The following is a 16969-nucleotide window of genomic DNA, read 5'->3' on the forward strand; positions in this document are numbered from 1 at the left end:
GTTATAAATTTAGTGCCATATTTTTATTAATTTGAATCAAGTATTTATTTAGAATATTGTATTGTTTTGTACAATTAAATTAGAAAAACAATTACAATATACGACCGCACTTCTTATATATTTGCACCCATTGTTATAATAATAGAATTGTTTTACCGTCATTATTGGTCATTGCAGATTTGAAAAAAGTACGAAATAGAGGAAGAGCAGATGGAGGAAACAGTAAGATGTCGTTAGGGTGGTTGGTTCTGGTGGGGAAGGAAGGGATTGAATACTTTCAAACAAATTGCAAATAGGGAAATGTACTACTCAATTGTACATAACCTCTGTTCTCGGGATTCGCTTCGCTTTGAGTTTTGTGTTTTCGATGTGTCTAATAAAACTTCATAAATCTCTTGATTTATAATAATCACACGTGTCCATTAATTAAATGTAAAGAAGAATAATGTTTGATACATAAAGCAAGTTTACAAAGGTTGGTTTTGTTTAAAAGCCAATGTTCTAATATGACTTTATACGATACCATTTCAAAGAATGAGTGATCGAAAGTATAAAATATAATGAAATAGTTATGTTGCCTTCGACTGGTTACTTTAAAGCTATAAACTGTCCATTTTATGAAAATGGAGCGTGCGATAGACCTTACTGTCATTTCAAGCATTCGAAACGAGGTAAGTTCCTTTATTGTTCAGCTTTTCCTTTATCATAAATATATTACGCGTGATATTTTATATTGCTCGAGAAATTTATTTCGGTTTTATCTCAGTGTTTTCTAGCATAAACCATTTATCTAAAAAATATAAGTTTATATATTGTTTTAGAAGATGTTGGAGTTACCACAGAGGCTACAGAGACAGTGGAAAACCATTCCGCGGGTCAAGCTGAAGACTCTAAAGCTGCTACAATGGTAACATCTGATTCAGGCGTTTTACAACAATTAGTAACAGAAGCTGTCAAAAAAGTCCTAGCTAATCGAAGTGTCACAGATGTAGATAATAAATTGTCTTGTCAGAATGTTGTTTCTCAGGTAGTTGAAGAATTAAAACCAACATTAACCACTGGATCTTCTGGTACAGTAAACAATGTTAAGGCCACTATGGTAGAAGAAAGAACAAATACACCAGCATCAGTTAATATGCAACCATGCGTTTATAATCCAACACCAATTGCAGAACTAAAGAAACGTCACATACCGATAATATCCTATATGCCAACTAGAAAAAATACAGTAGCTGTGAAACGTAAATCTTCTCCGGATGAAACTAAACCTTGGTTAAACATGGGCAATGAATCTGCAGAACCTCAAAGTGTTGAAATTAAATACAAACCTACTGTGATAATCACACCTGAAGTTCGGGATACTATGCAGAGTTATATACCTACATGCAAATCAGACTCAGCTTCACTAAATTCATCTAAGGATGGTAGTTCAAATGAATATTTACTTAAACTCAGGGAGACCTATTATCCAAAGAATAAAAAGAAAAGGGAAGAATATGTCCCAAAAAAAGTGAAAACTCGACTAAAAACGGGTGACGGATTAAATGAATCTGCACTGGATCATATTGAAACAGATCTCAATATGATGGATAAAGTACTCACATGCTCTAAATCAACTTCTGATGCACAGTCTAGTAAAATATCTCCAGATTCTTCTTTAGATATCGAACCAAAATTTTCTGACGATGAAGAAGAGAATAGTAATGATTGCGATAACACTGACGATCATGATGACACAAATAAAAATAATACTGCACACATTGATTTTAAGACTATAAAACAAAATGAATCTTATCCTGATGTAAAAAAATCTGACTATGTGAACAATTTACAGGATATGTATTTTCCAAAGATAATAGATAGCACTGATAGAACTATTAATAAAGAAAATCATAATGAAAAAATATTGACATATAGCGATACTCTGAAACAAGAAACGTTCCCTAGTGATGAGAGTTCTAAATCTTCACAATGTGAAAAAGGAAATGTATCAGAGGTAGATTTGAATAAAAGTACGGTTAAAAATGTAAAGGAATATAAAAGCAAGGATAATAATAAAGACAAAAATCAAAGGGATCACAGTACATCTCATAAAAGGTATAAAGAAAAGCATGAGTCAAGTAAAAGGTCGCATTCCAGTTCGCATAGTAAAAGTAAAAATAAAAATCATTTGAGACACAAAAGCAAAGAATCAAAAGATAAGAATCATGATAAGGATAGGAGTAAATACAAACATCAGGAAAAGGACAAGGTCCAAGATAAAGATGACAGTAAACACAAATCTAAGAGTGATAGAAAGGACAATCATAGGTCTGGGAAACATCATGGGCATTCCAAGAGTTCTTCAAAAGAGCACACTAAGAATAAAAGTGATAGAAGTAGCAAACATTTGAAAACGCATCGTAGGTTGGACGATACAACAAACGAAAAATATGTGAAGAGTAAGGAAAAGAAAGATTTAACCGAGAGATTCGGAAATTCTTTAGAAAGCATTCGCCTGAATTCCATGAATGACAATGATGAAGAGAATGATGATCATCATAGTAGTATCATCAGTAATGATATTGATGTAACTTTTAGCATGTCTGATTCAGACCATGATGTACAAGAAGAGTGTTTAAAGATATTTCAGGTATGTGTAATAAATTGATCTTGTTACAATTCTGGGGACTTAAAAATTGCAATATAGAATGTATTAATTTGTGTATACTTATTTTTATTGGGAATGTTGTTACAAGGAATACCAAGTACCAGAACAATCAAGGGTAGCAGAACCATTGAAAGTCGGATCATCTGCATTGCACGAAAAGGAAAAGGAACAGGTAGAAGAAATTGGCAAGAAAAGAGTAGCACATCCTTCAGCAGCTGCATGTGTTATCAGGCAAATTGGAGTTAATCAACAGGCGAGAAAATTTGTAAATCCACAACAGAAAATGTACGAAAGGTGGCGTCTGATGCGCGATGCTGTAGCAGAAAAAACAATTTCTGCAAGTAGTAGTGCTCCCAAGGATGTACGTCGTAATTGTACCGAAGCGATAGGTATAGCGAGTAACAAGGAATTGAAGTTAAATGGGAATGGTACATAACTATTTTTTTAAGAAAGTATTTGCATGAAGATATTTTAAAGTATAAATAGAAACTGTTAATAATTAATTACATATTCGACAGGTCGTGTCAGAATTGCACATGTACCGTATGCTAAATCCTTAGCACTAGAAAAAAGAAAGGTAACAGAAAATGTAGGAAAGTTAGTGGAACCGAAAGCCGCAGATAATTATAAAACAGCTGCACAAACGGCGAAGAGTGGTGTACGCATAGCTCACGTTCCACAAATGGTCTGTATTCCTTGTCTTTTAATTAATTATAGGCGTACAGAGCTGTATAATGTCTTGGTTGTGTTTCAGGTTCCTCAGTTAATTCGTCCTGAACCATTACAAGTAACCACGCAGAAATTTCCTTTAAACGTTCGTCAGTATTATGTGAATATGATGCATGACGTATGTGTATTAATTTACACAAATGCCGAGGATGCAGCACAACGTGCGATTAAAGAAGAATATGCTTGTCACGAAAGATGCAAAGCACTAGCTGTTTACAAAAATTCCTGCATGCTTGCTACGCATAGATTGAGAAAAGAGGCTGATCAAAATTCATCTGTGGATAATAATGCAATAGTAATTCCAGGTAGTAGTACAGTTTCTCATGAAACAGTGTTGGCTGGGAAAACTAAAGGTTCGTGGAGTGTTCTTAAAACAAAAAGATCCATTACGAAATTTAAAGGGGCAGCTTTATATGGTATGCTAAAAAAATGGATAATGACGGAGCAACAACTTCAAGATAACGGGTTTCCTCGTCCACATCCAGATGGTCAGAAGGTAAACCGAGGGAAAAAAGCTTTTGAGAAATATAGTAAAATATTCGTGAAAATATCGCTCAATTTCTTTCAATTGCAGGGTCGTGCCAAAGTCTATGTAACTAACACACGAAATCAAAGTGTTCTGTCAAAAGTGCCTAACGAAAGAATTTGTAGTCGATGTGGTCAAACCTATGCGATTGATAAACGAGGATTTGCTTCGCGATCACAGAACTGTATATATCATTGGGGGAGAAAATTCACAATCAGAGGTGAAAGCAAATACAGTTGCTGTCAACAATATGGTTCTGCAACTGGTTGTTGTGACGCGAAGACGCACGTTTGGGATTATACAGACTACGAAAACCTTCGTGGTTACGTGAGAACTTTACCGAAAGGTAATTTGTAAATGTTTATTTATCTCTATTTCCAACTCTAGTTTATATGTATTCTATTATTTGTCCTCGTTGTTATTATTATTAAGATACGCCGGTAGAAGAACAAGGGGTATATGCACTTGATTGTGAAATGTGTTATACAACTCAAGGATTGGAACTAACCAGGATAACAGTCATTGATGATGATTGCAGTGTAGTATATGAGACGCTAGTGAATCCCCAAAATCCTATAATCGATTATAATACAAGGTAAAAAATATAAAAATATTTCTTCTTTCATTTTCTCTTGTTCCTTTCAAATAAAAAGAAAAGTAATTTTTCATACAATGTTTATAAATAATCAAATCAATATTAAAATTGCGTATACAGGTTTTCTGGGATTACGGAGGAAAATATGAAAGACGTGACAACAACGTTATTAGATGTCCAAGCAACGTTGTTGACAATGTTTTCAGATAAAACTATATTAGTGGGTCATAGTTTAGAAAGCGATTTCAAAGCTTTAAGGCTTTTGCACGATACTGTCGTTGATACAAGCGTGATGTTTCCACATAAAAATGGTTATCCACAAAAGAGAGCATTAAAGAATCTTTGTTCCGAATATTTAAGGAAGATTATTCAAAATGACGGTTAGTTTAGAATCATATACTTTTTTATTCTTTTTTCATAGTTCAATGTATAGTTCAATAACGATATTTTATTTCGTGATTTCTTTGCACGTTAAGGTTTGTGATGAAGTAAAAATAATTCTTCTATAACTAATCTTTTGTTTCATATTACAGTTGGTGGACACGACAGCAAAGAGGATGCTGTTGCTTGTATGGAGTTAATTCTTTGGAAAGCAAAGGAAGAAGCAAAATTACAATAAACGAATCTACAAGCACTTTGTCAGACTGAATTGTGTACAGCTTATGGTTTTGTGGTATATGAAGCGATGATAACTTTTTTTTAAATTATTGTATGCGTTGTATTATAGTTTTTCATGTATAAATATGTGATATACATGTGCCCAGTTAATTCTAGAATCGATTATTATACAATCACCACTCATCTTCGAATTTCATTCATTATTCTAATTATGGTAGATACACGTTTGTTCTTTTGATTACGCGCAATTCATACTTTTATAAAATTCTACTGTAATTATTTACAAAGCAATTGACCGCTACCGATTTCAATGGCCTTGAGATATGTTACCAAGCCAACGCGTTGAGTAGTTTTACTCTATCCACGTATAACTGTCAGTAGGCTTCAGTTTCAGATATAAAAGTGAAAGTACATAGATAAGCACAATACTGCGCGTAAAAGTAGTTGCATCTGACAATGAGTAAGTATTTCGAAAATTCAAGTGACCGCAGCGGAAATAATAGGCGTTAGTAAGATATTGATACTTAACATAAACAAAGCATATATACATCGCTGACAATTCGATGCCATTATATGCATATTGGATTGTTTAAACGCATACTTTTTCGCACCTGTTTCGGTGCAGCATTGTTTCTATTTTTTTCAAAATCAGCTGCATTTACGATAATGGCGCGTTCAAAAAATATGTGTATATCCAATCAATACAATATCATTGAATCTAAAACCAAGTGACGATTGTCTGGAATTACTCAGTCATTGAGCTTGACAATATATATTAAGGTCATATCGGTGAAGTATGTATTATTCTACATAATTACCTTCCAGATTAATGGTAATAATAATTTCGTAAGAAATTATAATCATGTCTTTTATTTACTACCTAAATGAAACCTAATCCAGACTCAGCCAAATCCTTAGAAGACATGTAAAATAATAAAAGACATAATGGGATACATAGTACCGAAAGTACTTTTGCAAACATTTTGAAGGCTGATGCTGAGCGGCGCCTGTATGTATAGACGATGTTACACAACATATAGACCTTGACGATATATCGCAAGGTCATTGAAACCAGCTGGATCAGGGTAATGGGCTTTGTAAATAATTACGTTTTCATTGTACTTTGAAGTGGTACCTGCGTTGCATCTGTCTCTTTAGTTGTTTTCGAAATTATACACGATATAAACTTATTTTTGGAGATTAAGAAACCTGCAATAAAGTAACTTCGATATTTTGTATGCGTTGAGGTTTTCAATTTCTTTTACCCTTCAATAATGTTTTAATATTTTGATAAGTGGAATAGAAAGATTAGGATAGGTAAAAAATAATTTAAACGATAATGTAAAGAAGCACATTAGATTTTTTTTTTCATTTAATTTTATTATATAAAACTACTATCAATGTTTCATTCAAATGTGCGTTCAATCGCTTTGTACCAGCATGGCATCTCGATTTTAATCTCACCATTAAAAAATGGTTAACGCTCCTCTTACTTGACTCGTTCGATCGAACTATGACATTTTAGAATGCGTATACTTTGACGAAGAACAGGTACCATGACGTGAATAAGCGAGCTCGTTTCGCCATTTACGTCTATAGTTCGTAGCAGCTCGCATGCGTTTTGCCGTCGTAAACCTACTTTCTTTTCAGTAGCACCGTATTAAAAAATAATTATCATTCCTTTTTCATCCTCTTGAAATTTATGTGTGTCCAAATTTAGTTTTGCCTCTCTCTTCTCTCTTTCTCTTCCTCGCTTTTCCTCTGTTCAAATTTTCTTTTCTTTTCGTTCGAGTGTTAGGAGAGACTCGAAGGAAAATATTTCATCATTCGTATCATTATTGTTGGCACGTATGCAAATATATACATATCTGTTTGGGGAAAAAATTAAATTCACTTAAAAGATACTGGTTAAGCAATGAAGTATCTTCCTCCGAGTTTTCCTAGAACGGAACGTTTATCGTTCTCGTGAAATCTGTATCTATATTTGTAAAAGGAAGAGTTTTGCTTTACACGTTTTGTTCGTGTTGGGTAAAAAATAGTCTATCTGCCTCCTTGAAACAAACATTATTGTCAAGATATATTTATAGCCTAATCTTTGGTGTGGTTTTCCTACTGGTTTTTACAATGTTTTTCAAATTTTAGGCATATGCTACGCTCGTGTACGCGTGTTAAGACAAAAAAGAGACAAAGTATATGTTTGCATCGTTTGCATTTCAACATGCGCGTGTATCTATCGGCGACACTCCTAAAGAAACCTCCTATGACGAAATCTAACTCGTTTCGAGGTACATATTCAATATAATCTGTGTACATAGAGAAAATACATTTTGCAGTGTCGATAATCGTCTAGCTTCGGTGGAAGACTCGCGAAATTATGGACTATAGCAGATGTGTAACTATCATAGCGAAATATGAACTTCTACAATGCCGCACTGCGACTGATTTTATTGAGTGATCGAGAATGCGCTAATAGTTATTACAAGGAGGGTCGCTCAGTGTCCCGCCCCCTTAACTTCGTTAACAAGTTATTCAAAGCGTTCAAAAATAGTTCGTGTGGACATCACTCGATATTTAAATTACCTACTTAATTCCCATCGTATACGAAGGCAACTATTCGAAGACACGTACACATTGTATCGATGTTACAAATATTAGGTATGCGGATTTCATTCAGTTCGTAACATATGCGACTTAACGACTGATCAACTAAAAACAAAATTCAGTGTAGTATCCAAGCTGAAATAATATCTCGAATATACTTTTTTCTTAAACTGTTTCATATCCGGATTCTGGGATGCCTTTTCCTTCCTTTACTTATCTCTGATCACAATCTTCGCGAAAACGCGGATTGCCCATCGATCTAAAATTATTTATAGCTAAAGACTATCATAAGACCTCGTGTACATACATAGTCCAATTATGATAAACTTAATTTCTTCACGACTAGATGAACAAGGAAAAATAATATCGCGGAATCATTGTAGTACGGGACTAAGTAGTGAATCAAACCGAATCGAACTAAGTTGAATCGAGTCATCTGCATGAGAATTCGGTTTAATTCAAACAAAAATATTTCGGGCAACAAGGTATGCTCTATATTACTATACAATATATGTACCTCCGCAAAAGCACAGCCTTATTAGGCATTGGCCTTCATTCAGTTACATATACATTTTTTCGATGTATTGCTTTCTTTCGTGCAAAAAAAGTATTACCTTTCCACATGGCGTACTAACAAAGCGATTAACTAACTTGTAATTTTCCTTATACAAGGAAAAAACCATAGAATATGTAACGACGATAATAACCACGGAAACTATGGCGACGACGACGACGACGACGATGGCGACGGCGACTATGACGATGACGATGACGATGATGATGACGGTGATGGTAACGTTGATGATGATAATGAAGATAACAGCGACGACGACGACGACGACGATGGTGATGCCGGTGACGAAGACGATGTCAATGATTTTTCGAGAGAGGATATTTTGTACGACGCATCGATAACTATAGTCGCCTCACAGGAAATAATCGACGAAATCTTCGCAATCTATTAGAACGCAATTTTTATGGAGCGATCGTCTGATCAGAATCCTGATCTCCAACGAGATAGAGGAATTGGAAAGCGATTGCCAATAAACTGATGCCTAATAGGTCCCCCATTGCCGTCAAGTACGGAATTGCTGAATTATCGGGATCGATTTTTCGCTTCCACATCCAGTGTATCATTATGTAAGCAATGTACAGGAGAGCAGCAACCTGCAGCGTGGAGGCACACAAGTAAACAAAAACGAAGAGTGGCGTTAACGAAGTGTTGCCGTCCTTCATATAATTGATCAGGTAAATGAAAATGATGTGACCTGGTATAACCATCGCCATTAGGACCCTTGTTGTTCTCGCGTGCATACCTGACAATCAAAGAAAGAGGAAGTAATTAATTCACCTTTAGGTTGATATTAAGTGGAGACAGATGCATATACACCGTCGACAATGAGCATTAGGACAAAACCACGTGTTACGTTTACTGGGAAATTTTACCATGTTTCGCTTTATTATTTTATTAAAGGCTGGTATTTTTCTTAAAATACTGTTACAAGAAATTGCTTGCACTTTTCCAAATTACGGAAACGTATCAAAGGCATAACTTAATTAATTATGAAACTAAAGGAACGATTCTTGCACGATTTGAAACAAATAACTAAATGCAAATTCCCAATATCTTGATTCGCATCACCATGGTTTCCGATTTGCCATACGATGACAATGAAATAACAGATTCATAATATAATAAGAAGAAAATAAAAGCGGTAAATGGCAATCAATTTGTACTAAATATCAACAAGCGTCTTGATACTCGTGGTCGTCGGTGTAAGTCTCGACTCGTGAGTTTCGTTAATATGGCTTAATTACCTTTGCCAAAAAAGTTAGCGATAGGTGTAATGAAGATAACAGGATGTGTGTGACCCGGTGGAATTAGAAGCGTTCCCAGTTCGGCTTGCTTATGAAGGGCCGTCGATATCCTGCTTGCTTGCACAGCTACCAAATTTCCACCGACACCGTTGATCACCGGTTGGAAAACGGTCAGGTTTTCGAATCGCGACACCATGAATTCGAGTATTAGACCACCGCAACTGCTTGGTCAACAACAGCGGTCGTTCGTGTTCACTTTAATAGTTAGTTCGTGCCTTCTTTTTCTGTTTACTTTCCTGAGTCGTTCTTGGCACTCGCAATAATTTTAACGAAACGGAATATCTGTACTCACCTGCTGATCAACATAGCGATCATTACAGGAGTCCATCCGAAGTAAAGGACATCGTTGGTGTACTTGTTTCTTTTGGCGATCCATACCCAGAGCGGCGTGACAAGGATGTAACAAGCGATCACCAGAGGCGCGACCCAATCTTGTTTATTTATCGATTCGTAGAGAATCGTGGATATCCAAGAGAGCAGGGCTAAGGAAGTGATGTCACCGAGACTGGCGGCGATCGGTGTCGCGACGTTGTCCGGATTTATGTGACAATGACGGGAGAAAACAATCACACCTGCGGTGATCAATCCAAGGACGAAGGATGCCAAAGAGGCGGTAACTAGGCTGCTTGCACATAATAGGTATGCATGATCCAACGAGATGGTACCGTTTCGGAATGCTCCCATTACGATTGCCACCACAGAGCCCAGAAATCCAACCACTATCGCCTGGCACTGCCAACACGAACTGATCTTCTTTACACAAATATCACGCCAAACGGCAGAAATAACGGCTGTATAAGACATATTACTAAAAAACTGTTGACCAGAGGAACGGAGACAAATAAAAGTGAAAATTACACGGGAAGAACAGGATGAGTCCATTTTTATCAACTTTCTGAGCTTGATGTCGCTTGAAAAGAGGAATCTAGCAAATCCGGCAGCATCAAAATAGTTGACGAGTCTTGAAATTTTACAGAAAATCAATAAATATTCTTAAAATCTCTTAAAATGTATTTAATCCGAAAACCAAAGAACAAAATGGTTTGGCAGTGCAAGGTCGAGCGACGGCACGGCGAATTTGGAAACGAATCCTCTATAAAAACGTAACTTGTCGCATTCTTCCCTTGTGGTCTTCAAATAGAGATGTGTTGCGCGCATCTTACCCATTTTTTGCATGATTTTTCGATTAAATATTCAGAGGATATATCGTGACTTTTAGAAATATAGCAACGTTTCAGAGTATCAAGATAAGTCCGATAAATAATTAGGGAACTGTACAACGTAGATATCTTTAATGTTCTTCCAGTGAACTGCGAGTGTTCCCAAGATAAAGGATGTCCTGGTTAATAGATTAATAAAAAATGAATATTGCAAATTAAAACGTATGCATTTTGTGGTAAATGATCGTACGATCAGGTGAAAGAGCGCAAGTAACATGACGTTTACACTTGAAGGTCGTTTACCGTTGACGCGTTGAACGTATAATCAAATAAAATTGTGGCGCCAATGATAAGGCACCTGCGAGTCGTACGTCTTGTCAGTTCAGGTATCTGACATGGAATAATTTTTGTGGCCAATATATCGTAAGATGTGTTGACAATTGCTAGAGTTTGTGGAAAAAGTCGTGGAATTAACGAGTAGGAAAAAAACGAGATAAAGGAGACGACAAGATGCAATAAAGTAACAGACGACGCGTTGGAATAGAAAAATCGACAATGATGTGGAACGATCGCAAAAAGCGATAGGTAAGTGGAAGAGAGAATAGAGATAAAGAGAAAGGGAGAGTGCACTTGAGACAATATTTGCGGATAAAAAACAAGGAAAGATTAAAAATAGAATGTGAATCCGACTCACTTGAATCAAGACGAGATTTCCGACGATCATGTGCCACTGTTCTTTCGGCGCGTCCATGTGTCCGAGATTTGCTTGAGTCGAAAGACGAGATGCGAGAGTCATTTCCAAATTTCCTTTCAAACCCAACAGTGCTGGTACCAGAATGATGAGTTCGCTCACTTTCTCAAACACGACCCAATGCTGTGGAAAGCAGCGACGTATAAAAAGGATGTTAAATCTGAAGCTGTACGGTATTTAATCCGATTTCGATGGAAGAGATAGAGGAAGACGAGGGAAAAAATGTTTTCATACTTGAACCAAATCTAGGACTAATCCAGCTCCAACCATGCCAAGGCCGGCAATAAGAAACGGTATAAAAACTTGAATAGTGATCGCTAGGTACGATTCGAGGGGTTCATCCCCGTTTACGCCGTAGATTTTACTCTCAGCGACGACGTCGGGGAGGCGGCCGCTATCGGTGGTTCCCTCGTCGAACATGGGTACCTCGACGCAATCTTCCTCGATGGATTTGTCGGTAGGATCGGTGGTACTATTCACCCCGACAACGGTGTCCATCCATGCATTCGCATTCGTGCCCGTTCCCATAGCCGTCACCGCAACCATACTCGTGCCTGTGGCAGAAGTTGTGCCCATGATCGTGTTTCCGACTGTTGATTCTGAGATAGTGCGCGAACGAGCACGAACTGGCGTTACCCTGTGGGTAGTTTGCTTCTCGGAAAGCAAAGGTTCCTTACATTGATCACTGTCAACAGAAAGTTAATATAAAATGCATATATTCATAATATACATGTTTGTAGCATATACATGTATTTATACCCGACGGTAGATAAACAGGTATTTTTATGAATGTGTAAACCGAATTCCAATCAAGAAATGTAATCGAGTCACAGATATGGCAAAACGTACGCCTTAATTCTATCAGCGATATCTCGTTCAAGATCATGGTTGTCAACTAGTCCGTAATTTATTTATTATCGTGTACGCTTCGAGGATGCACGAGCTGCGTATCAGATTTAAGATTGAAAACGAAATAATGTCAGTCGTTGAACGTACTTTTCAGTTTTGGCTCCTGTAACATCGATATGGGCGTGTTTGTCGGGAGGTAGTCGTACCGGATGTTGATGCACCTGGTCCTCTATCATCTTCTACTGAGGACCCCGTGTGACTCGCTGCCACGGATATATAGCCATTCTCCTTTCAGAATGATAACGCTTGTCTAAATGTTCGCTCGTTGTAGTTGTATTTCAGGACAAGAATCGAGCAAATTACGTAACCAGCGAGGGACGATATCTCTAGTCTGATTCGCTCGGAACCACTGTAAGGCACGTCGAAAATTAAAACACATCGACTTTTAACGTCGTAAGCAAGTCAGATTTGGTGTTACGAATTCTGCAAACTGTTCTTTTGCTCGTACCAAACTATCGATGATTCGATCGGTGCATTCATTATATTCGACACGTTGTCTATTGCCACTCGTTACTTTCGATATCACTGTTTTTTCTTTTCTATCCATTTTCACTAATCTGCATCTCTCATAATTTTTCATTGTCTCATTTATCTTTGTCACTAGTCACTTTATAAAAAAAAGAAAAAATTAAAATCAAATATCGAATCAACCTACATTTCGTTCGTGTTATATCACGTAAGAATATGATCGTCTTTAAAACGATTCTAATAGTCAAGTATATTATAATTTTACGTGAAAAAACTTGAATATTATGGTTATTTAAAATCGTAAAATACTTCTATAGTCGATGATCACAATTTTTATTCGGACATAGTTTCTTCGAATGAAAATTAAGACAAAGATATGAAACGTTTGTTTTCTAGCTTGAAAAAGGTGTCAAAAGAGAAAGAAGAAAAAGAAAGAGGAAAAGAGAGAGAAGATGAACAACTCTAAAGTGTAGTTTGCGGATTATAAGATATCGATTAGCGTCCCTGCTGTTTACGTAACGAATACGTTTCGGCAAAGGAAGAAATATGAATTTTGGAAAGATGTTACATAAATGTCATACTTGGATGTGCATCGATACTTTGACCATACCTGTACCTCTGTAAGGGAATCCTCGATGGTGTGTCGAATCGTGGCCAGATTCATAGACTCGAAAAATCTGATTTTTAATGTTCTCAAAACTGTTGTATCGATTCTGATAAAAAAGAAAATCAACCGTCGTCACGCATCTGGTGGTGTAAGGCTGGTGGCCTGGTGCGAGGCCGTTTCACGCTATGGTTACATCGCGACTGATCTCGATCATGCATCACGTTTGTCTCCTTTAAACTCACTTAGGACTTTTACCGGGAACATACGGTAAACGGAGCAAGCGCGAATTTATCGATCGTCAGCCCAAGTAAACCTTGATTGTTCGTCTACCTTACCGTCTGTTATTCCTCGCCTATCTACCTGTCTGCTTTTCTGCTTTCTTGCTTGTCTGCCTAGCTGCCTGCCTACCTGCCTGCCTTCCTATCTGTCTGCTTGCTTGCATATCTCTCTTACTTTTCTGCCTTACTCTTTATCTATTTACGTTTATCTGTTATTCTAACTGTTCGTTCACGCAATTAAATATCCATTCGCATGTTCGATTATATTTCGTTCGCTCGACGAGGTTACTTTTTTAAACTTGTTTATCGGTTAAACCCTCTCGTTGTCTCTTTCTTTCTCTCTCACCACCTCTTCCTCCCTTTTACCATCGCGTTATTTTGCTCGATCGACCTTCGCGCAAAGAATCGATACCTTAATCCGTTTCAAATGTAATCTCCTATCGAGATTCGATTTTCTATCATGTAATCGATCAATCGACAAATGTTTCATCACGATATCGTTTATACCGGGGCAGAATTTATTTGAATTTAGAACGTAGGTGCGTTTTCTCGGTAAAGATCACGAACTCGATATTCATTTATCACACTTTGAAATCTCTAAATTTACGGTATTAATCAGTTCGCTGTATACATTACTAGATCGCCTATATTGAAACTTATTCATTCCGCGTTTATCATTTCAACGTAAGTTTCCACGACTGTATTGTACGATTTAAGTCAGATTCTATCATCGCAATGTTTATTTACTATTTAATTGGATCTGCTGTATGTGTACGTATTATTATATCTTTATCGCACTATGTATTCTTATCTATTTCCTAAAAGACCGGTTATGTAAGATCTCTTACAATTAGTCGTCCATAAATCGAGTGATTCGCTATGACATTGAGTTTCAACTCTAGACTATGTCGTGATGCCACGATAATCTACGTTTCCCGTATTTTATTAATTCAATGTACTTTCCTTACTCACTAATTAAATCGACTTCCGTATTTTGCCTGCGAATTCTACTCTTTTTTTTTTCCTCGACGAGTTCATTCAATCTTAATACAGTAACTCGATTTAAACACATCTTGAATACGAATAATGTTGACGTCGCAATTGATCTCAAACACGTGGTATAGAGAACTAATTGCTGCAAGTATAAAATTAAAATTGCATCTACAAAGTGTGCGATCTTCGAAGGAAAAATTGTAGAATTTTGACATCGTTACGTATCCCACTTAGATATATAATAATTTATAGATATTAAAAATAATTAAAATAGTGTCGGTATTTCTTTCGATAGATTTAAGCACTCCCGATAAAGTTCGAAACAAATTGATACAAATAACGCAAAAGAGATTGAAACGTATCGAGTAAAGTTTTAATAATAATTAAAGATAGAATAATTACGATTTATGGCACGAATATGCAAATGAGTAAATTTATAATGCGATGGAAAAATGGAGTGGAAAGAATGAAGGTACAGAAAAAGGAAAAGAGAGATAGGAATGCCGAGGGTGACTACTATTATCGTAATTGCGATACGTTATGATATCACGTGTACTTATAAGTGCGATATATCATTTTCGATCGTTCTACAGCCGCACGACATATTTCTTCAAATGTAAGTACGTACTTGTTAAATCAATATCCAATAACCACAACGTTGTAATATTAATCGTAGAAGTATATCTGCAGATGAATGAAATAATAGAAATTGTGAATAAAAAGCGCTGTTCGTCTCATGATGTTATAAAGTCGGAAGGACATCGGGTAATCAGAAGTATCTTAATTATAAAAATGAAATGATCGTATGCGGTCGGAAATCGAATATGTCCTGCAACATTCATGCATCGGGATTTGCAAACATTGCCGTTTAACGTTAACGGCGCGCGAGTACGAAGCACTTCCGTAACATATTCACAAATTGATAAATTACTCCACGTGTTTAAGTTCGACCATGAGGAGCAATAACTTAACATACGTTTTGATACTTGGTTCCCGTGACCCGTGAAGCGTGCATTCAATCGCATCTCTTTCGTTTATCATGGAAGGCCAAGAATTTCGTTCCTTCGTCCCTATAGTGCCCTCGTATCTCATGACAAAGGGGGTATAGTAGTTGTGTCGTAATTATACTTACTCACGGTTGTATCGCGAGGCGGAACGGTAGTAAACAGCAAGGAAATACGTAAGAAGAAAATAGATCACGAAACAATAGATTCACGTTAAAACGTGTTTTACAATCGCCTTTCTTCACACACCGTCAAATTGCATTTTTCTTTCTATTCCAATTAAAACTTAACGTGTTATGAAAATCAATGACTGATATATAATTTTCTACTTTGATAGTTACTTTCGTTCTGTATTTTATTTTGTCTTCTTTCTTTCTTTCTTTCTTTCTTTTTCGTAATTGACGATGAGTAAACGAAGAATGAAGGACAGAGTACGAAAGACGTATGTATCTACAACGTACGAATGGGGGACGATAAGATACAAACGAAAAAGAATAACACGGATCCGAGACAAAAGTATAATCGACTGAGCGGATTTTTATTTCTTCCGTTACCCTTTCGTTATTACGTATTTAGTAGAAAAAGGGATCCAAAAGAAATATAGAAACGGATATTCGACCGGTAACAATCGACTCAAGGTTCGCGACACTCTCTCCCTTTCTTCTTGAGAACTAGAAGCTACCGCGGCGGACGTAGGGAGGTCAGTACGAGAACAGTTTTAGAAAACGACTTAATCAAGCAACGCGATAGATAAAATCTAAAAGGCTCCGCCGAGAACGAGGCGATAGTTGGCACTGACAGATCTAACTATTTCATTGACGGAGACAGGCTGATGTGCTTCTCAACCACAGCTTGGTCGTTTCGTTTGTACGTTGTGCGTGTGCGAATCGTTGACTAATGTTGATGTGCACGTGCACGCATCATGATGTATATTCGTTGAACGCACACGCTCAGATGCTGCCTCGCTTATGCGATTACGCTTACAAACCTTTAAGCCCTATTCGTAACTCGATCGTACAATATCGTACGAAAGAAAGACACCACTGTTACGGTCCAAGTAGAATTGCGCTTAACTCGAACCATATTACAATTTGGCCTATCTGCGGCTGCACTCATAGCGTTCTTACCCCTGTGTATATCTTATCGCGAAACTTCTATCTACTCATACTTCTCTTCTACTTTTCCTCATTTTTTTCTCCTTC

The 16969-nt window shown here is 36.8% G+C and overlaps 2 protein-coding genes across 15 annotated transcripts; one reads left to right on the forward strand and one right to left on the reverse strand.

Moving 5' to 3' along the window:
* Positions 1–169: 169 nt before the first annotated feature.
* On the forward strand, positions 170–6356 carry LOC117208374 (RNA exonuclease 1 homolog). 2 transcript variants are annotated; one of them, XM_033449534.1, is made up of 9 exons: positions 170–671; positions 825–2632; positions 2739–3078; positions 3169–3335; positions 3405–3875; positions 3954–4251; positions 4338–4500; positions 4621–4880; positions 5034–6356. In XM_033449534.1, exons 1-9 carry the CDS (start codon positions 572–574, stop codon positions 5117–5119), a joined length of 3693 nt encoding a protein of 1230 aa, XP_033305425.1. In that variant the 5' UTR covers positions 170–571; the 3' UTR covers positions 5120–6356. The 2 variants fall into 2 exon arrangements, with proteins under 2 accessions (XP_033305425.1, XP_033305424.1); XM_033449533.1 differs by having other exon boundaries at positions 171–671; positions 822–2632.
* An 814-nt stretch (positions 6357–7170) lies between these two features.
* On the reverse strand, positions 7171–16552 carry LOC117208375 (solute carrier family 41 member 1-like). Of its 13 annotated transcripts, XM_033449538.1 has the most exons (9): positions 15896–16552; positions 13496–13598; positions 12866–13024; positions 12505–12766; positions 11743–12193; positions 11452–11631; positions 9890–10329; positions 9538–9758; positions 7171–9035 (listed from the first exon to the last, which is right to left on the reverse strand). In XM_033449538.1, exons 4-9 carry the CDS (start codon positions 12591–12593, stop codon positions 8695–8697), a joined length of 1722 nt encoding a protein of 573 aa, XP_033305429.1. In that variant the 5' UTR covers positions 12594–12766; positions 12866–13024; positions 13496–13598; positions 15896–16552; the 3' UTR covers positions 7171–8694. The 13 variants fall into 13 exon arrangements, with proteins under 13 accessions (XP_033305429.1, XP_033305431.1, XP_033305434.1 ...); XM_033449540.1 differs by lacking the exon at positions 12866–13024 and having other exon boundaries at positions 12505–12645; positions 16109–16552; XM_033449543.1 differs by lacking the exon at positions 12866–13024 and having other exon boundaries at positions 16109–16552.
* Between the last annotated feature and the right edge of the window lie 417 nt (positions 16553–16969).

Source organism: Bombus bifarius, unplaced genomic scaffold (assembly GCF_011952205.1).
Source record: "Bombus bifarius isolate JDL3187 unplaced genomic scaffold, Bbif_JDL3187 scf7180000008062, whole genome shotgun sequence".
Lineage (NCBI taxonomy): Eukaryota > Metazoa > Arthropoda > Insecta > Hymenoptera > Apidae > Bombus > Bombus bifarius.